We start from the raw sequence: 22,438 nt of genomic DNA, 5'->3' as shown, positions 1-22,438 counted from the left end.
TTGATTCTCAGACATTTACACACAGCAGAGAGGGGGGTTTCTGAGTTTAAAGGGAGAAGAAGAGAGCTGGGAGGGAGGGGGACGGGTGTCAAGTTAGAGTTCTGTAGAGTTTTGAAGAAAATATTTCTACATTTTTCTTCCTCTTACTCACAAACACAGTCAGTCTGCTTGCCCCCAACTGTGGGAATTCCATGGCATCTCTCTGATCGCGTGTCTTTATCTGAGGAATGCTTTGTCAGGTCTCAGGGCGCTCCTCATATCAGGGGGATTAGACTGGCTCCTGTCCGCTGAGCACACTCAGTGGGAAGAGAGGACGTCAGGAGAGCTGGAGAACGTAGACTAACAGCTCACTCGATGCCTATGGGAGCCTCTTCATGCAATCCCAGACACTGAACTGTACCACAGCTACTTTTTTTTTTTTTTTTAGAAAGACATGAAAGCAGCTTGGATGGTGTTTGTCTCACCTGCACAAAATAATCATTTCATAGTCAAATAGAATAAAAGGATGATAGTTCTCAAAGCTTTTTTTTTTATATATAAAACACCCCAACAAATGGCGTAACAATCTTCTAAAAACAGAAGTGAAAATGTTTTGATGTTTTCAAAGATTGTTCCGTGTAAAAGCTGAGCAGTGTAGTTTTTTGCAGAGATCCATCAGTAAATTGTACATTATTTACAGTTATTTCAATCATGTTTTAAAGGCCGTTTTGTGGTCATGTGAGACCAGGGATGTTTCCACAGAGATGGACTGCAATCCTCCAAAAAGCCAACAGTGCGTCACCCCTGGACACCGCTGCTATGACTGGGTTAAATGCTAATTTGGTGAAAGGTTGGCTTAAACTGGAATGGAGATATTTTTCCCTTAGTTTTTTAAGTAGCCTATGTCATGAGGGTACTGATTCAACAGGCGAGTGAGTAACAATGCTCCGGCATTATTTTTTCATACTCGGCTAAAAATGTAGATTTTCCTTTGTCGAAGGCGAAGCAAACTGATTGGGAATAGCACAACACATGCGAGAGTTACCTGCATTTCCCATTATTCCACACATCTTTTGGCACTCACTTCAAGTGACAGCATACAGCTACAACAGGCAGACTGTTGCAGCTCTCTGTACAAGCACTTTCCGAACAGATTGTAGCACCATGCCAGCACCTTCATGCACATTTAGTGCTATATTGTAGGCAGCAGGATGACTTATGGTAGAACGACTCAAATAAACCACCAGATGAAGGAACATGTCACACAGTGTAATGATGTGGCTCCTTGATGTGGCCCTTTGATCCAACAGTCACCAGCCTTAAAACTCGAAACTTTATTTAAATAAACAACCGAATCAGCAGGAAATGTCACTTCATTTCATATAGGATTACAAAATGGTGATAATCTGGTGATAATCTGGTGACTTCAGTGGTAAGTTGTTTAGTTCATCAACATTCAATACAGGCCTACTTTCCCCCCCAAAATTCTAATGTTTAACTTTTTTTAAATCTCACTGCTGAAGTGTCATTTCCATGTTTTGTCAAAGCAACCCCATAATCCATGTAACTCGCTGGCTCTAAGCCAACATTTAGCCTTGGTTAACCACTTTTTAATCAGATTGACTGCCTGTTAATTCTTACCATTGCAAGTTACCTCATGACACATGGAGATAAGTTCCAAAGGTATTTACTATCCAGTTCTAATAACTCTATCACAGCTCAGCATCTCACACTAACCACTAAGTCTTTCAGTGACACTTCTCCAAGCCAGAGCTGACATTCTGCACTGACATCTCCTGTCAAAACATGGCAACTTTCAGCTTGCCCAGAGGGCTGGATTTATGAGACCACTGCATGAAAAAAGCAGGGATCTCCCAGATAAAAACTGGGGGTGGGTCAGAGGGTGAAGTATCCAAACTGATTTATTTACTAGTGAAGACCTGCTGGATTTCTCCCATGCATTTCTCAGCTATGCCCCTGTTATGACAGCCAGTCTGCAAATATTTGCTGATACTAACCAGAGCTAAACAGTGTCATTGTACAAGTCTATGATTTAGACTGCATGGTTCAGCAGAATATGTGAGTGTTAGACACTAGGATATACATGGTTCAGTTGTTTGCATTCCTGCTAACCGACTCGGTATGCATGTGTGAGCTGATGTGCAGATGAGTTGTGTTGTTGGTGAAGTGCTGTCAATGTACTGTTGATGGTAAGCATGTCAGACATGAGCACAGCTTCTAGCTACGCCCTAATTTTTCAGATTAAAAATCAGTTTTCAGTCAGTCGTGTATTTGTGTCATTTGGATTACTGTCCCAGTAGCAGATGTGGTTCCTACATGTTACTTGATCACTTTAAATTACAAAGATTCATGTTGTTATAGTATACATAATAGATGTAGTGTAATTACTATATCTCAACCAGTATTTATTTTTTTACCCTAAAGAGTAATCCAGATAATTTCTCACTTGTTACTCTTGCAACAAAAATAAATAAATCAATGAATATTATTACACTTATCAGCATATCCACAGGTTGCTCAATACATATCACAAATGGTCAAGATGACTTAAAACTTCTTTCTCATTCATCTCCTTTTTAAATGTATAGGAAAATGCAAATGAAATGATTTTTCCAAAATATCAAAGCACATGTCAAATTGTAGAATGAATGTGTAAAAACTATTTGTAGGATATGGTACAATATTAACAAAATCATTCTTTTTTTCTTCTTCTGCCCCTTCAGTTCAGATTTCAACATTTTCTGGTGGCTCCTCCACCTAACTTTCTGAAAAATCTACTCTTACATTGCTCACATATATCTACATGCAATGCAATAATCTACGTACTTTTTGTGGACCCTTAGCTCATTAATCTCTAATATCATCAGGTCATGTGCCTTCATACAAGCTATTGTACTCCAATCACAGCTTGATGGAGCGTTTGATGCTCTGGAGTTTACTGGAGCTGATTTTTAAAGCTGTGTGTGTGTGTGTGTGTGTGTGTGTGGCCTGTTCATACTGTTTTAAGTCTTCTCATGCATGAGGTTTCATGGAACAACCATGAAGAAGAGATCAAACTGTGGTGTGATGAGCTCTTACATTAGTCTGAAATAAACAGTGTTGCGAATGGAATTTACATGCGCACACACACACACACACACACACACACACACACACACACCCACCCCCCAAAGACGTTCTGTTCCTCACGCTCACAGTTGTTTTACCTGAAATACCAGAGATTACTGGAATCATGGTGTTCATTGTACTTATCCGCTGTGTGTCAAGGGCTTTAAATAATTCAGCCTCAGCTTAGGTGCGCACACACACTTTGCTTTGGGCTCCTGTTTGTGGGTTGAGTGGGGCCGCTGACGGCTGATTAATCGACTGGGGCGGCCCACTCATGATAAGTGTGGCTAATGACCTGCTGAATAATTCACCGGGCCTTTGCAGGGGAGCAGATGGAAGGCCAAACACATCCACAGACATGTTCACCACCAGACTCCTACACACTTAATTGTAGACACATATGCATGCATTAAAATGTTTGCGGGCAGATTCACACGCACACTTCCAGTCTCCACACACCAGGGGTCCGATATCTCTTTGTCCCTCTCAACTGCTGTTGACACCCGGGGTGCTTCATGTCAGCGCCACCCTTGCTCTCTGATACCGCCATCCAGTTCAGTCACTATCTGAGAAAAAAAAAAAAAAAAGTTACCAGATACTTTTATCCCCACTCTTACTGGCCATCTATTCTGATTTCATTCATGTATCTGGTTGAAGCCTCTCAACGTAGGCTTTTATTGTCAACACCACGGTCAAAGGTGGATCTTTTTGCAGATTTACATGTATGGAAATTCTTTATGGATCTGATCACCTCTCTTAAATCAGCTCAGAGTAGCCTTTGATACCGAGACCAGGTGTATGTCTGCACCGCAGGGTCCCTGATCCCAATATACTGTTATGTAGGTGCGTTTCTACTCACACTGACACTGAATGTGGCAGGAATCAGCCTGTGTGTTTCTGCTCTCGTCTCTATAGACGGTACTCAAATGTGTGCGTTTGATGTATTTGTGCATATCTTGTTGAGCCTGTGTTGGTTTGTGTTTCTGAGAGGTAGCAGTAGCCAGTGATTAGACCCTGATTCCCCTGTGTCAGCACTGATAAGCAGGGCCAGGCTCTCTTTGATATGGCCAGTGGTCTGTCAGAGCCCTGGTCTAAACTGACAGCTTATCTGCATGCTGCTCTCCTCCACTCGTCTGTTCGCCGGATGGAAATTTGAACTCCACTTGCTCATACCACATCGCAATGAGAAACACTTCTTGTTACTTTACAGGGAGGGCCCTCAAGAGACAGAAGTGCTAATAAGAAGATAAACTGTGTGTACAAATTTAATCTAGCTGGCAGGGATTTATTCATTTATTTTCTCCTAAACTGGTGAATAATAAGCTTTGAGGAGTGCAATTGTTTAAGAATAGGTGCTTCAGTCTACTCTAACTTTTGATATAGAATAAGTTTGATCGTGGCTGTATTCTTGTTATTTCAGTTGTGGATGCTGCATCCTTTGGACAGATGAAACTAAGATCAACCTGAGCCAGAATGAAGGGGACAAATTAGTGTGGACAAGCAGACAGATAAGCAAACATAGCTTCGGATGATACCTGGTGTAACTAGTGTCTACTGATGTGGTGGCGGACAGAAGAGTACAAAGATAAAGCGTCTACTCGGATTCAGCCAGAGCTAATTTCACAGAACTTCACAAATGGGTAATAACCCAAAACACATGGGTACATGTGATATTGCTGATATGGTACTGCTGAAAATATGATTGAGACTAGATAAGTAATTACAAGTCAGTTCAGAAACTGAAAGTTGGAAGTGTAGCAGAGAGAGGAGCATGATCGAAATCGCCCAAGATTTCCATTAATGCATTGGGGTGTTGTGTTTGTAGCCTGGCAACAACTAAATTTATGATGTCACAGCATCAGCAGACAACTCGGGTCAACTCTCAGTAGACGACTGTTCAGTTGTCTGGGTGCAGAGATGCTCCTTCTCAGTGGCATGTCCAGGATTACACCATCTGTTATTACCGAGCACTGCAATTCTTTCTCCTTTACTCTTACCGCCGTGTCGACCTGTGCAGTCTGAAAGCCTCGGAGTCCAAAATATGTTCCTGAAACCATGTGAAACACGTACTGCATTCTCGATATACCTGCTGTGTACTTGTCAGCGCTTGAAGCTTCTCTGCTTTGCCAGCAATCTCACATTTCCCATGAGGATCAAGGGAAGCAATGGTTCATACTTCCATACTTTCGCTCCTGTGCCACATCTTGGATGGATCTTCTTCAACTCGTCTGGATTTGGGATCTTATTGTAAAGCTCTATCAGCTGTAAAATGTAAAAACTCTCCATTAGCAGGGTTACTTGTTATAATAGATGTTAAAAATGGTCTGAACTGCCAGAAGAAATACCAGGAAATAAATGCTAAAACAATAAATGTTAGGGTCAACATTTTCCGTTATGTTGTCTTAAGTGTTAAGTTTTTTAAGGATGAAAGACTTTTTTTTTTTTTTTTTGCTGTGAAATGGCACCATCAGCATTTTTCACAGTAGTTCTGTCAGGGTAACAATAAAATAATAAGCTTCTTCTTCTGTCCACAGAAGTGTCGTGGTTGCACCCAAGAAAGTGGGCGTGACGCCATCTCCAGGCGCGTCCAGCTCTGTGCCGACATCCACTGCTGCCTCCGTGTCTGGGACAGCAGTCGAAAGCGTCTCCGTGGTATCTTCTGGTGACGCCTCCCAGGGCACCTCTGCAGACTCCGCAGCCTGTGAGCACACACACACATATGCACGTGCAATCGCACACAAAGCATCTTTAATACAATTGTAAAGCTCTAGTAGTGGGAGGGCAGTGTTTCGAGGGCAGCGCTAAGTCATAGCCTGGATGAGTCTTCTCAGAAAAAGTCAATATTTATTTAGAGAGTGTACTCCTCGGTGTGCCTGCTGGAATAGTATTGTGTTATTACAATGTAATCCACTTAAGAGCAGAAAGGATAGCCTTAAAACTTTGGAGTAATACTAATTCTCTTGTAATAGCTATAACAGCTGTATTTTTTTACAATTTAAAATTTTTATTTTATTTATTTTTTATTTTATTTTATTTTTTTTACAAAAACGGAATAAAAAAACTTTGAAGCGCATTTTTCACAAATCTGTTAGTCGGGAAATATTTTCTCTGCTGCTGGTTGTGAAGGCAGAGATGGGATATGCAGGTAGAGAGAAGAGGGTGTGTCAAGGAAAATGACATCTAACAAGCTTCTAAAGCCTAAAGATGTTCCATGAATGCATCATGCCCAATCATACAAAAAGATAATGTAGAAGATGAAAATGTAACAGATTGAAGTTAAGTCATTTTCTTGTTATTCTAAAAGCAACCTTAAACTGTTGATCAGTGAGTCAGAAGTGATATTAAATCAGTTATGCGTGTCGTAACTGTGACGAAGTGTAATATTTTCTCTCAGTAATCTGTGTGTGTGTGTGTGTGTGTGTGTGTGTGTTTTAAGAGGCGGCTTTGACGCAGTCTAAGTGGGCATCTTTGTACGTCTCGTATGCTTGTTATAAATAATGCTACCTTTTGCTGTATCCATCGGGCACTCGGAGCCAGTAAGCAGTGTTGAGTAAATATGCTTTGTGAGTGTGTGCTTTATGGGGCAGTGGGAGGACTAATGGAGACGTTCATTTACTCCTTTTTGTTTGAAGGAGCTACTTCAGCTCGAGAGGGATACTCTCACCAGGCCCACATGGAGCTGTTTAACACCTTACATACACACATGTACACACATTCCAGCACAAATTACACTGTCTGTCATTCCTGAAGAGTTATCCCTGCTTGGAGACTGTCCTGGCTGGAAAAACAAGCCCGCTGAAACACCAGAGGAATCCCCCTCCTCCATATTCAGCTGGGCATTAGCTTATTTATGAGCCACTGGGAAGAGAATTTACAGCCAGATCAATCACACGTGGACTTTGTAGCTCGTGTGCCTCTGTCTCCAGAATTAAGTCATAAAGCACCTTTTAGTTGTATAATTTAACAGTCACAAAAACAGCCCGGAGGGGTAAATTGGTATGTAATGACTTAATTAGGGAAAAAAGACGATGCAAAAGATGGAGGGATAGCTTTTATCATTTCACATCCATATGCAGACTTTTGATTGAAAAAGTTTCTCACAATAAATACTTCATATAAAGAAACAGTTGAACGTAAAACGTTGAATGTTTAAAAAAAAAACCCACAAAAAAACACGGTTTTACTGAAGCTGACAGTGAAATATAATCATCTTCCCAGTAAATGAATAGTAAATTGATAAGACATATTGTGCTCCGAGTAGATCATTCACTATCTAACCATAAAATTATACTTTTACCCCCACTTGCCCTTTTCAGCCATAAATCTCCCTATTCTATACATTTGAATGGAGACCATTGTGTTATTTCATAAGAGGCATGTTTCCGCACAGGTTTATGGTGCGACCCTGTTCTTATAATGTATTGCTGTGTGTGTCTGTGTGTGTGTGTATGTGTGCGTGTTCTTGTCCAACATCCAGACTAATAACAGAGTTCTTTGGTTTCTCCCTACAGCAGGCGGCCAGGTTCCAGCCAGCACTAGCCTGCCATCTGTCCCCCCACTCTCCCCTGTGACCCAGAACACAGCCCCCAATATGAGGTGATTCATCTTCTTTTCTCTCCTTCTCTATTGCATGCACATGCACTATCAGCTGTTTATGCACATCAGCTTACCCAATCTGTTATTTTTGCATATCTTCTGATATTTATTTTTAAAAATGTCGTCCTAATTTCACGTTTTCCCGTGTACGTTTTTCAGTATATCGGAGCGCCTGGAGCATGCTCTCGAAAAGGCGGCTCCTTTGCTGAGGGAGATCTTTGTCGACTTTGCCCCCTTCCTCTCTCGCACGCTGCTGGGCAGCCACGGACAAGAGCTGCTTATTGAGGGCACCAGTGAGTACGACATAATAGAAATTGAATGCTCACTGCAGTTTTCTTTTAAAAAAGAAAAAAGGTCACAGCGTTGTTTTACTGCAACCTCACAAAACCTCCGGGATGCAAGGTTTCTTATTTAAATGCAATAACATATCCTGACTGTTAATCCACTAGTGTGATGAGTTGCATTGGGCCAAGAGCTGGGTAGCTGTGCTGAAGGTTTTCAGGGGGCCAGGTCAGAGGCCAGGCCACTAATAGCAGTGTTTGGGATGTCTGCTGCCACCAAACAAAATGGAAAGTTGATTGATATCTGCAGGGGAGGGGGTGTGTATGTGCATGCATGTGTGTTTGTCTGAATGCGATGCCGCATGAGTCTGTGTCATATAAAGAGAAACTGAAAAACCAAAGGCTTTTCCTGTCCCCCCCCCGTCTGTGCCTCAGCAGCAGTCTTTGGACACCCTAGTGGCCCCCTGCCCTCTAAAAGCCCAGGGCTTGCCTTCAGGGATCGATGGGACATATGCTGGCCATGTCAGGCCTGTAATACAAGGCCCAAATATGTATTAGTTTACAGTAACATCATGTCGGCTCATTAGGCCTATCAATACTATCTGCTCCCTTGCAGATGGCACAAGGTTAGGTTATCCCTGTTTGTGGGGAGTGTAAATGTGTGCATGCATTTCCAAAGCTTCATGTGGTAAAACGCACACAAAGAATTCTGTATCAAACGCATATTACCTGACTTCTTTTTGTGTGTGTGTGTGTGTGTGCTCTCCTCCAGGCCTGGTGTGTATGAAGTCCAGCAGCTCAGTGGTGGAGCTCGTCATGCTTCTGTGTTCTCAGGCAAGTCTGGCATCTTTATCTTTTCTTACCCTGCCCTCTTTTTTTTTTTTTTTTGTAACCATTCTGATTTATAAGGCTCACCTTGAGTGCAGTAAATCCACAGAGCCTTATCTTTCCTCCACTCTGCCTTGTCTACCTTTCCACATTTACCCCTTTCACCTATAGCGAGAACAGAGAAATCAGGGAAAAGGCATCTTCAGCTGCAAATATTGGTTTGAGGGTCAAGGGTGGACGACCTGTCCGCGTCACCTTTGACCCACGTGCCGGCCCTTGTGGCCTGGACCAAACTGATGAGGAGGGATAATGTAGATTTGATGGTGCTTTGCATTGATTACCCCTCTCTTCTCTGTTGTCTTGTGGGTGTTTTGTTGCCAAGTTTATTTAGCTGCTGCCGGATTCATGAATACTAATTCAGGGATCATAAGCAGGCGTGGGCAGTTCAATGATCAGAGTTGTCGATAGATCACTCCAGGATGGGTGATTACCATTAAAAGATAAAAAGATGCTGAAGGCTTTTTACAGCATGTGGATCAAAATAGTCTACTTTAAAATGTGCATTGAATAAAAGGTGTATTTATTCAGCGCAAGAACACACAGTTCCCCTAATATTCCCTCTTTGTGACACGGACACCTCTTGCCCTGTTTCGTTTGCATCTTAAAAAGTTTTCTCATAATAAAATGTGCATTTAATCATTGACACCTCTCGCCACTGTTCTCTGCTTTTTTTTTTTTTTAAATCGGCTTCATATCCCGAAGAGAAAATCTTTGCCATTTCTTTCCTCCACCTTTAAACTCCCCCACATGTTGTTCGTTTCCCATCGTACACTTTTCTTCTTCTCTACAAAAAAAAAAAAAAAAAAGGTAATACAGCCGGATTACACATCTGTTTGGATGTCAGTGGCCATGCATAGATTTGGGCTAGTGGGACTCAGAAAGGGAATGCGAGCCCCATAATGTCGAGAGACGAGGAATAGCAGGAGTGAAAGCAAGATAGAAAACCAAAGAGAGAAGAATGACAGGCACTAATGCACCTATTTGTCATATCTGTCAGGGTGTTGTTTAATGCTAATCTAATCAAAGGCAGAATCTTGGTGATTGCACCACTGCACAGCTCATGCCTCACTTCCCCCTTTGGTCCATAGCCCAGGCTATTTCTTCCTCTCTCCAAGCTCCAAGCTATTCCACCCAATTTCTACAACACACACACACACACACACACACACATACACACTCTTCAAGTGAGAGGACCAGGGATTGGCCAGTGTAGTGTTGATTGCTTCAATAAATCATCCAACCAAATTCTCGCACAGCTAATGCAAATGTAATTTTATTGTTGTGTGAAGGGAGGACGGAGAGGGGGAGGAAGGTGGGAATGATACGCTGCTTCCCACCAGGGAGAAGAGGAAAACAGGGACAGACTTTCCTCTGGGCTAAATTACAATGTATAATTATTTGTGTGTTTGTTCTTCATGTGAGGCAGCGAGAGTAAGCCAGTACTGTGATTGATGACGTTATTTAGTGAAGTTTTGTTGGGCCCTCTGGCACAGGAAACGCTCAATTCTCACACAGGAAGTTCCTCTGTGGCCATCTTGAGACTTTTCTGCCTTCAAACCGGCCAGTGAATGGATTAGATGGAGATGATTTTGATTGATTTTATTTATTTATTTTTTTAATTTATTTTTTTTTTCCCTTTTCCTTTTCCTTTTCCCTCCTCACCCCCACCCCCACACCTTCATCAGAGACTTGATGTGATACCATCTCTGTGAAATTTTAATTAATTTCCCAAGCTTTGAGATGGAGTGGAGCCAGGGTGAAGGGTCAGGAGGCTGGGGACTACAGAGCAGTTTTTAATCAGGGATCCTATGAAAGTTGCATTGGCAGCCACATCAGCTTGGCATTGAGGAGGGGATTGTAAACCGCTGTTTGATGGTGCTTCTTTTGGAACAGAGTACAACAGTGCTCCCAATTAAAGGACCATTTTGATCAGACATTAACTGTTGGGGTGGCAAGCTGCCTTGTTCACATCTGTAGTATTGATCCTTGTGGACTTCTGACTATACAAAGTGAGAATTAATGATCATACTGTAACTGTAGCTCTTACAAAATACTACTCAAGATAAAAAGATGGAGCTGATGCCCTCAGACTTCTGCAGCCGTGCTGTTGTCAATTCAAAAAGAGCTGTTTTTTTGGGCTGCATTTGACACCTCTTTTATATTCATGTTTAATTTTCTGTACAGTTTCTTAACCAATTTATCTAAAATGTCAAAATAGGCTGCTAGAATATCCCTTTTTATTCTGCCACACAGTGATATAGTGAAACCATTTCATAAACACCTGTGACAACAGTTGTAAACACTAAGAAATACTGTAATATTTCCCAAAAATTTGTCATCAAAATGATTTCTCTTTAATATTATTTATGTCAATTTGCTAATCGTTTCAGCTTTGGTCTGTTTGAACATAGGGATACTCTGTGACATTGTGCGAATAAGAATGATGTTATTTTAAGTAATACAAGATGCGGGGCAATGATTATATATCAAATGTAAAACCCATTGAGAAGGGTTCGTCTTATTTAGAGGCCCCAGTGGGGGTCATTTGACCCACACAAGTTGGCGGTTTCAGAAGGGTGAGAAAGAGATTTTAAAAGCTTAATATAAAGACATAATGCAGTGTCAGGGATTATTCATTGGGATATCCTCTTAAAAAAATGCCATTCTTTACATGAAATTGATATTAACTAACGTTGGTGTCCACATGATGATGTTTTACATGTAAAGAGCCATTCCCCCCCCCCCCCCCCCCCCCCCCCCCCTCCTTTCATCGCCCCTGATGGCTCTGACAGTTTCCCGTGTCCTCTTGTCCACTTGTTTTCTCCCCACACCATATTTACGGCCAGCAAATTGTTTTCTGGTTGCAGTGCTCAAACTAGCTTCCACCCAAAACAGGTGATTAATAAGTAATGCAATGGAACAAGAGAAAGGGCTTTCTCCGGTGCATGCTGCCATCGGTCCAGTGCTTTGAGAAATCATCTCATTGGATACTGGACGGTCTTCGATGTGCAGAGGCCCATAAATCTTCTCAGTAGCTGCATTTGTGTCCTGTAGATCAGCCATTATTGTCCGGCTCCTGTGTCAGCCCATCCATCCTTCTGCCATTTATCAGAGGTGCATCCTGTACATGAAGTGTAAGGAGGAGAAAGACAGCTCTGTGGACTGGAGGGATGCTGGTTACGTTATCGGCAATACTAGGGGCCAGATGCATGAAAATGTGTGTGGATTTGTGAGAAAAACTTAAAGCTATGCATAAAGCTGTTTGTAAATTTCAGTCATTGTGAAACTATATGCATGTGCATGAACCCGATTTCCATTCCCATTTTTAGCCATGAGTTAGTGCAGACATCATCAAGACATGTTTGTAACACAACTAAATAGATGCAACAAGGAAAGTAATAGTAATGGAGTAGTAAAAAAAAAAAAGCAGGTAAAACAAGGCTGGTTGGATTATAAACTACAGGCCAAAATATCCGCCTCTGCAGGCTCGTCACATCAGGGGCGTGGCTGCGCTTTATTACGCAATAGATAACAGTCCTTGGAAACTCATGAGACAGTCTCGTGTAAGAAATTCAAAACAGTCTCTAAATACTCGTCTTCTTTTTATCCAGAGAAATGGACAACCAAAATATTTGTTGTTTCATGTTGAATTATGTTGCCTCTTTTCAGGCGTCGCCTCACATCAGGGTTGCTCTGCATTAAAAACCTGTGTAAGTGTGGTCTGAAGAATGTGTTGGGTATGTACATTCTCACAGCACATTCTTCCTTTGAAAATATCCGTCTGAGTGGAGGTAAAGGTGTGCGTGAGATTCTGTGCGCACTGTTTAAGCATCTGGCCCCGGATGCTTCCTCACAGTCAAAACCAAAGGGAAGGCAAAAAGCTCTTGCACTCTTTGAAGTGTAATTAGATGTTAAGACACTCTCTGTTATGTTTGTAAGAATCTCAAACTTGTAGAGTTTTTTTTTTTTAATTTATTTAAATTTATGTATTTTTGTTACTTGTAAATGCTGCGGTTTTGACCAATGACAAGACTGTAGCAGATACAGAACTAATTCTCAGGTCTGTGAAGCCTGTACAACCATATATATTATTTCTAAACTGTGTGATTAGGTTTGGGCAACAGAACTATTTGTTTAGCTTTTGCAAAAGATTGTGGTTTGTGTTAGAACGAGCTATTTCACAACCTTGAGGCAGAATACCCTGAGAGCAAACTTCTCCTATGTGCAGCCCTTTTCTCCCCAAATTGTAAAGCTATTACACAATGGTTTGTCAGAGGCAACAATGTTCCTGTAGTAACGGTTATGATGCAGTTTCAAATCTAGCTAATGTCTCCTTTTAGAAGGATGGGTTACACAGCTCAGCCATACTGCTAAATGTTTAACCAGGCTGTAGAGATATTCAAGTCAGCTGGTTGCTTGGTCCCGACTAACATATCCTATTAACTATTGGATGGGTCTCTGTCTTTGATTTAGGCAAAACAACATTTTGTTGTGACCACTGATGCAGATAATCCTTTAAAGGGACACTATGTAATTTCTTCCCCCATCTAGTGGTGCGATTTTATTTTGCAAAGTTGAATGAATTTGCTCTCTAGCGCCTCACGTTTTCAAATGTGCGCTGCAACTTCTTGAACTACGGCAAGCGGAATGTGTCAAGATTCAAGAAGCTATAGCTTCAGACTCAAGGTCCATACAAACAAAAAGAAATCAAGACACACAGTACAAAGGATTACATAACACACATACAACAACACTATGAATACAGATGACAGATAACATGTCAGATAACATAACATCTCCTTTGGTGTGCAAGCAATGCAATTAGTCATATTCCGGGAGTTACCGGAAGTGACGTCGACGCAGCGTTAGCATTAGCCTGCGTTAGCAATAGGAGCATTAGCAGCGGTAAATAAACTCCCGGTAAACTTACAAACTTTCTAATGCCTCGTTTTGTGAGTTAAGAGCCTATGTGTACTACGGCAGAAGTTTGGTAACAATCAATGCATTATTAGTGGGATCATTTACGAGATAAAATCTATTTAGCATTTTTTTTTTTTTTTTTTTTAAACTTTATTAGTAAATCAACAAAATAACAGTTTACAAATGTGAGCATAACGCCAAAAAGAAGATATCCAGGGGGAGCATAGGAATAATAATAAAAAGAAGAAGATGATGCACTTACAAAAAGAAAGCTAATGAACACAAAGACATATGTGCCAAGGAATAAAATCTATTTAGCATTAGCGGCTGTAAGCCATTTGGCGGAAATGACGTCACAATGACGTCATTTCTGCTTGTAGGCCTGGTGGGGAAATCGCGATTCGAAGTGCTTTATGTCCCTCTCGGCACTTCGTCATTTTTCATAGACCGGAAGGACATGGCAGCCTCCATAGAGCTTACCTGCTCTATGTAGATACAGACAAGTTATTCTTCACTCAGGAGGATAAGTGAGATTTTTGACAGAGATCATTTTACACCAATGAGGACTAACTTATGAATGAATATGTTGATTTGAGCTAATAAATGACTTAATTTATTACATAGTGTCCCTTTAATTGTAATTCAATAACATCAGTGTTACCCCCACTAAGCCAATGATAGCTTGTATCTTATGTTCCCAGCCAGTTTTACCGAAGTTAACCTGTTTAACAGATGGGCACTTCTCTCTCAGTCAGCAGGGAGAAAGACATTGACTTCCCCAAACACTTGGCTCCCCCTGACCCTTGACGCTCTGACCTCCAGGTTAGAAGTAGAGGGCGGCTGAGGCATGGAGGTTTAAACCCCCGTGGTCAGGGAACAGGTCGTAAGTGTACGGCCATCGCACTCTCTGCACAATCAATAGCCTGATCCGAGAAACGATGGAACCATTCTGGAAGTCGGGAGTACTTGAAAGCAGGGGGAAAAAAAAAAAACAGCATTTGTAAATTGAGCTGTACAATTTTTGTATATTTTATTAGGTTTTCACAAGTTGCTTTCTTAATTGTTTGTATTGAAAGCTATGCTGGTTAAAGTGGGGCCACAGTCATTCATATCTGTCAGTGGCCATATTTCTTCTTCTCTCTCATACGTGATAGATCAAATGCAGACCATGTTGAATAAACCACTCGGGGAGCTGAGAGAGGTGAGAGAAGTGGCAAGGAATGCGATGAAACCAAGGGACGAAAATACTCTCGCCTTCATTTTCCTCGCAGTCAGACTTGCGCCCCACTGTGCAGTTCAACAGGCACGCAAGGTTCAAGATCAGTGAAAATCAAAGTGTTGTTTTCCCTCCCTCCCTGTTCGCCCTTGCCCTGTACTCGGCTCCCATGCCCCTTTACGGCCACGCCACGCGGCTCAGCGTCCCACACCGTCACTCTGTAAAGCAGCATATTCTTTGAAAATATCGTCTCCGGTGAGACGCAGAGAAAACACAGTAACACCAACTGGCACTTAATCCTGAAGACTCTCCATCGTTGGCAACTATGCAGCCGGAGAGAGGGGGCAGTGGGGGTGTGTTGTGTTGGAGGAGCTGGGGGTCAAGGGGGGCTTCCTGACAGGAAGTGAAGTCTAGCTGAGAGGAGAAAATCAGACAGGAGACTCCTAAAAATATTGAGTGGCTTTTAATTTGGCTCCCAGTCGGTTTTACTGTGAGCTGGCTTCAAGTGGCACGAATGGTCGGTTATTTATACGCAACATATAGCCGTGTTTCAAATAAATGAATTTTTCCTGACACAGACCTCTCCTCCTGGCAGGCACTGTTAATGTGATGTTTTTTCACCTGACAGGTCCCTTGTTATAAGACCTTGGAATGTATTCCAATGTTTCTCCCCCTGCTATCCTCGCTCAGGCGTCCCGCTGATAAGAATCGAGCCTTGGCGTCTTTGTGCAGATTTGTAGTGGAAATTCATCCTCCTGCTCTTTTTTTTCTAATCTGGCAAAAGAGAGGTTCATATCTTGGACATGACTTACTTTAAAAAATAGGACACTTGAATCTAGTTTATCCCAGTCATATCCTAGAGGCCAAACCTAGAAGCTGGAGTTAGAAAAAGTCATTTTGCCTGTAGTTGTACATATATTATATATATATATAATTTTTTGTTTTAATCATCTATTTTCATGGACTGCTTCTGTACAGGCCCATTGAACATTTTGTACACCACCACAAAAAGCTTCCTCAGAGGATGTATTGCAGAATAGGGCTTGAAGAAAAATGGCTGTTTTGCTCACATATTGGACCGATTGTAAATGTTTGTAAAAATGTATGGTGTATGTGCTTTAAATCTGTGCAAATGAAATAGCAGTTTGGACCCAGTGTTGAGATTTGCCGCTTCTCAATGGACTATTTATACTGCTTCATTGGAGATTAGACTGTATTTTAGCCGCTGGGGCTAACCCACTCGCGTTGTTGCCACACTTGGACACATCAGTTATAATTTAAATGTTCAGGCTGCACAGTCAATTGCAATGAGTCTGAGGCTATACCGTTATCTGCTTTTTGCAACGCAAGTGTTGGTAGATCAAAGTTTGTTGTACTATGGCACAACCTATTTGGAAATCGACTCTTGCCCACATTAGGAAATCTGTGCGAGTATGGTCAAATTGTGTCCTATGAAAAGATAATTAGACATTTAAACGTCTACAAATAAACTTCCAGACTAAAGAGATTACGGAACCCTGGAAAAGCCACCCAAATGTCAAACTTCACAATTTTATAACCTGTCCAACTATTCTGATTTTACGGAAATCTCTGTAAAGTTGTTATGGCAGAAACCCAACAGCAAATTATGGAATTGGCTGTAATTTTAGTGGCGGGTGGGAAAATGTTATAAAAACGCAAGAAGGATGTCCACACAATAAAAGTTTCTGCACAGATCAACACTCTTTAACTAGACTGCATGAAGGGAAACTGATGGAGATGATTTTATGTTGCAAGTGTTAAATGGAGTCTACATCAGAGGAGCCATTCTGGGTCAGAATTGTAGATTGTCAGTATTTAATTCCCCTCCTGTTCTATATCCGTCAAGGGATGGAAGCCAAATACCAATGATTCAAAATGCGCACATGTTATTTTTCTAGTTGGATTGATCACTGCTGCCAGGACTACTCTGAAACTCTGGAAAGTGCTGAAATTTCTTGAATTAGGACACTGTGCAAATGTAATGGTTGGACTGCATGTTATAAGTCCACTTTTACTCAGCTTAAAAAGTCATGTAGAAGGGGGGGAGGGGTTTCCTGTCTATACACAGTATATATAGCTGTTTTTTAGTATAACCCTTTTTGTTGTTTTTTTTAAATTAAAAGCAGTGTTTTTTTTTTTTTTTTAATTTATTTTTTTATTATTATTTTTTTTTTTTTAAAGAAAAGGATTCTCCATTATAGCTCATTATTTGTCCCCTCCCCCCCCAGATAAAATATGTTTTGCTGCACTGGGAGGGGGGGGGGGGGGCAAGAAAAAAAAAAAAGAAGAAAAAACTCTGTTGGATGAGGTGATGATTTCATTTCAACATCTGTTTCATTTGGAGCTGAAACAGCTGCATATGTTGTTTGAATATTCCTTTTCTCCTTTCACCGGTACAATCCACTGACATTAACCTGAATTAACAGCATGTTAAATTGCAGGATAAATTAAAATAAGAAAAATAAAAAAAGTTCTGTATGCATTTAGACTTCAAATGATGTTCCGTGCACGGTTTAAGTGTTGTTGCATGTTTTTGGTTTAAGTGTTTGGGTTAGGAAGCTTTAGGTCCAGACCTCTCACTCTGTTAGTATATTCTTGACAGTGCGAGTCCGTGAAGCTATCAGAGACGTGGCTGTATAAATATTTGGACGTCGGTAAATATTCCTGTAGTTGTGAATTTGATCAGGCAAACACCAACACGAGTGTGTCTGTTTTTCTTTAAGCAGCGACCATCCCAACACACACATGTTGGACCCTTGAGCACGCTCTGGTGTTTAGGTTTCATACACAGGGGTGTTGCAGATATAAGCGCGTGGATAACAAGCTGCTCTGCCTCAGCATTAATCAATCAATCAATCAGACACTGATGAATAATATACATCTAAAATTTATTCCAAAGGTTTTTCATGTTTTTTCTTTCTTACTCCTTGGCACATGCAAACGGGTTGCTATTCATGGACATTTAAGTCACACAACAACAGTAAATTGATTCCTCGTCTGTTTTCTTTTGTGGTCATCGACACACAAACGTTTAATCTGAAACACCAAAGTCTGCGACCACTTGTTATAGAAGTGCCATCTAGCAGTCAGTGACATGCTGCCATAACATTGAGAGCCTTGAGTTGTTTTATTTTTTTTCATTTGTATTTAACTTTGGCATTTTGTATGTGTCGGTTAACTTTCTGTTTTCCTCGGCCATTCTCTGTCACGTTAGATTTAAAAGGCGTGCATCGCACACGCAACTCCAGGCGTCAAAGGAAGAGGAAAAGGAAAAAAAATCGGTAGCTCTAAATCTTCTCCATTCTGTCTATGTTGCAGTGCCACACTTGACATGAGGATTTATGCTTTTGTCGTCCCATCGAAATAGCCTTTCGGATCAACAAATACTTGTGATTATGAGTGATGCCGCCAAAAAGCACAGCTGACTTATTTATTATTTTGGGAGGGCCGGGACATTTCTCTACTCTGTGTTGGAAAATGTTGTCCTTGTGTTGGGGCAAGCCCGATGTTTGAAAGGCGATTTTGCTCTGGAGGTCTGTGTTTTCTCACCAGTGGTAGTGGTATATTTAGATGTTGATTATGGATAATCAGCTGTAATGACGGAAGTGCATGGCATGTGTGTTTAGACTCAATGCCATCATCATGGAACGCAGACCAAACAGAGCTGTCTTATTGCCTTCAGATTTAAACAGGCATTTCAATGAATAGTTAAACTTTCATTTATACTCTGACACATGCAGAAAAGAAAAAACTAAAAAACCAAAATGCAGCCTTGTCAACTAAATTCGGCAATCTGCAAAATTGTTTTCCGTTGACCAGTTTTAAGTCGGAATCGAGGAAAAGCCCTCTCCCCATCCCGTCATCTGTTTAGAGGTCAGGTTAAAGGTGAGAGGTCACAAATGGGTGCTTGTATCCTCTCATCAGGAGCGCTGTGGTCATGGCCCCTATCGCAGCCATAAAAGCAGCAACATCGCTGACCAGGGCAGCCAAAATCCAATATTCTATCACTGACCTGTCCCCGTTTCCTTTTTGTCACCGGGAGATGTCTCTCAGATCAGGGTCATTGCTTTTTTTAATTCAACTAGAAAAGGCCTTCCTTTGCCCATAATTACACCATTAGTCTTGCTATCACCTTTTGTCCGTGTCCACAAAATGCCAATTGCCTCTATGCCTTTCATCAAATGAAATTTAGAGGCAAAGCCATCATGGGCTGTCAATTCGCTATAGTTATTCCCTCTAAAGGTACTTTGTACCTCAGATCCCCAAGTCTGCTGCACTGAAATCCTAAGAAATTTCATGTCACTGCTTTTATCTATCATTTAGAGCCTCACTTCCTGTTGTGTTTACGAGAAATCTGGCTAGTACAACCTGCTCTGGTTTGAAATATCCACACAGCCACAAGCTTACACTCATGGTAAATGTCCCTCAACTGCAGTCCATGCTTCAGCTAAGGCCCCGAGACTGCTCTCACACGCTTCCTCCAAAGCAGGCTTCTTCCACTAAAACATCTGCCAGTATTCCACACTGTTTCCATTCCCAGGCCCAGACTTCTATTCCCAGTGTGCCCTCTTTATTTGGAATGTATTGTAAACACGGTCAATGCCAATATGGCCCTGCAGGACAAAAAGCGGTTATGAATTGAGGTTAAGTGTAATGCTGTTTTCTGTGGGACGTGCAGTTGGTTACAGAGTGATGGTGAGCAGGCACCAGAAGAATGGTTCTCTTGGCTTTGAGTGTGATTGGTTTTGATGGGTATGTACTTGTTGTGCTGAAAAGAGAGAGGCTATATGGTTTCGGGGACACGTCACAAATGTACAAATATGTCTGGATGTGTATTAGGAATTCTTGTAAATGGATCTTTCCTTCCTCCTTGTAGCGCTGATATCCTGCTCCCTTTGGGATCTCTAGGTTTACTGAAAAGCTAGTCTCTATGTAAACACACAGTTTCCTCTATCAGCTGAAGAGATGACAGCCGAGTTTAAAACGTTTAGTCTTATGCACTTTGCTTCTTTCACTGTATAGATGTTTTGCAACTTAATTAATAGGTTATGTAGCTAAACAGAGTTTAATGGCCCTTTTTTATAAAATACTTCAAGTCTATACTTCATTCGACTTAAATTACTGTTAAAATGTGTGAACGTTTTAAGAAGAGTTGAATAATGTGAGGAGTATTGCGTTTAAGCTGTGATTTATGATTTTATTTATTTATTTTTTTTTAAAGAGCAGTTTGGCAGTTTAGGCCTCTAAGATGAAATTTTTTGTGCATATTTCTCCCCCTCCCCTGAGAGGAAGAGGGGGAAAAAGCGCGGTGAGGTTCAGACAGGACCCATGACCTTGTTGCTTTATTATTCTTTTGACGCTTGTGTTGAAGGTGTTGAAATATTGAACAGAACATGAGAGACGATGACCGCTGAGTTTCCCTTCCCTCGTTGTCCCTTCCAAATTGAGGATTTAAAGTCGCACACGGCTGCGGTCGGATTGTTTAGACTGACACCTTCAACCATAACGCCAGTCAAAGAGAGGAAGAAATTTGTGTATTTACTTGTGATAAATGCACTGTCAACACAGGCCTTTCACCCGTGTCCACCAGCATACTCGCTGACTGTGTAGCCTCTGCTGACTGATAGTTTGTACATTTCGGATCATGTTTTAATTGATATTAGTTGCCTCCAGTGATGTGGAAGCTTTTGAAAACATTTGAGGAGTTGTGTGTCCTTAAAGGCGAATCATTTAATTATCCATCCAAAAGATAAGCACGTTTTAATGACGCAGGATATCTTGGCTCCCTGTAGTCAAATATTGCTGCTAAACTTATGAGAACATGTGCTAAATTTCCCCAGATGTTTGGCATCAGTTCACTTTCATCAGTTCTGCATTGATGATCTTTGCTTTTGCTTCCAGGAGTGGCAGAACTCCATCCAGAAGAATGCAGGACTCGCCTTTATCGAGTTGGTCAACGAAGGCAGGTAGGTCACCCTGACCCGTTTCGTGCTACGCTCTCTTCTCGGCGCAGCCATCTCATTATCTTTCAAACATCTTCCCATTGGCCTCTCTCCAATTCCCCCCCCCCCCCCCCCATGCTTGGATCACAGCACAACCTCCCAGGCCCTCTAAGATCCCAAAGGGCTTTGTGATGGTGTGGCTATTCAAGATTCTGGACAACAATCGATGATTGGGGGGAGAAGAGGGGCTTAGAAGTGAGAGTGAGGATAGAGGACCAGTGAGTTCAAGGCTCCATTCAATACCTGCTCATCCCACAGGGATTTGGGAGAAGGAGCGAGGTTAGGCAGAAGGTGACAGGAGCTCTGATTGCCGGTTCCTCTGTGACACCCAGGAAATCACTCTTGATTTCTCACTGTCCGTCTGTCAGTTTATGCCTTCCCGGCTGAGCCTTTATCTGTTTGTAATAATCTCCTCTGCTCAACTCTCTTTTGCTATTCATCTTCTATATCTTGTTTTTCCCTTCCCTTCCGAACAAGTGATCCTTGTTCCCTCTTCACTTCCCTGTAGTCTTTCGACTCTTATCAATTTCTGATTTAGAGGAGAACACTTCCTATTATTGATCCTGAGATTTAGAATTGGCAGATGCTAATCCTTTGTGAGGCTAAAAAGATTAGCAGTGTAGTCCTTTGACTTGTTTATGTAAGAGGGGATTTGTAGTTAACTTTAAAGAGCTGTACGTTATCCCACTTTAACTCAAGTTGAGCTTTACAGCGAAGGTCATGCACCCTTGTATATATACATGTGAACACAAATGGCTGTCTGCAAGACTGTATTAAAACAAAACCTTTGTAATTAAACTTGAACAATATAAGTCTAAATTCCCCATTACGACAATCATCGTATTTGTTCCTTTAAAAATCCCCAAACTAATCAATCAAAAACATTCTATTAATCACTATTTATTTCTACTTTTCTTTTAAGGGAAAATGCCTCACATTCCATAATTCCATGCTTTAGTTTTTTAGTAAAAAAGAGTTTGTTGTGTAGCTTAGTGCACATTCCAGCTTCAGGCAGCATCCACATGTGCATTCATTAACACAGAGCACCATAAAGAAGGGAAGTGGCTGGGTTATTGATAGCGGGGCATGAATAGGGCCGTGGAGGTTAGAGGCCCCAGCGCCTCCGCCCCCCTGCTGCACAGTGCTGAAACAGCAGGCTTGGGTTACAGTTATTCCCTGGTCCTAAACTCCCACCCCGCCGCCAGTCCCAGCCTGCCCTCCACCTCTCCTCTCTGTCTGTCCCTGGTCTGTTATTGTTCCACTTTGCAGAATCCTGACCTGCAGGGCTTCAGCTCGGTTTCTTTGACCCGCACACACACAGACACTCGCACAACATGCACGTTTCATCTACGCTGATAAGAGGAGGTTACATGTGTAGTAACATGGGCAGAGATCCTCCCACCTGT

The 22,438-nt window shown here is 41.6% G+C and overlaps 1 protein-coding gene across 7 annotated transcripts in view; it reads left to right on the top strand.

Annotated features, from left to right (window-relative positions):
* Positions 1-22,438, top strand: part of lrba (LPS-responsive vesicle trafficking, beach and anchor containing) — a 179,939-nt gene that overhangs the window by 53,074 nt on the left and 104,427 nt on the right. For all 7 annotated transcript variants that reach the window (XM_075463161.1, XM_075463166.1, XM_075463165.1 and 4 more), the window contains exons 30-34: positions 5,643-5,809; positions 7,620-7,704; positions 7,864-7,997; positions 8,758-8,819; positions 20,932-20,996. In XM_075463161.1, the coding sequence (XP_075319276.1) occupies positions 5,643-5,809; positions 7,620-7,704; positions 7,864-7,997; positions 8,758-8,819; positions 20,932-20,996 (513 nt within the window). The remainder of the gene's footprint in view (positions 1-5,642; positions 5,810-7,619; positions 7,705-7,863; positions 7,998-8,757; positions 8,820-20,931; positions 20,997-22,438) is intronic.

The sequence above is a fragment of the Odontesthes bonariensis genome, chromosome 4 (genome assembly GCF_027942865.1).
Source record: "Odontesthes bonariensis isolate fOdoBon6 chromosome 4, fOdoBon6.hap1, whole genome shotgun sequence".
Lineage (NCBI taxonomy): Eukaryota > Metazoa > Chordata > Actinopteri > Atheriniformes > Atherinopsidae > Odontesthes > Odontesthes bonariensis.
The sequence above is the reverse complement of the archived record's forward strand: the minus strand, read 5'-3'. Positions and strand labels throughout refer to the sequence as shown.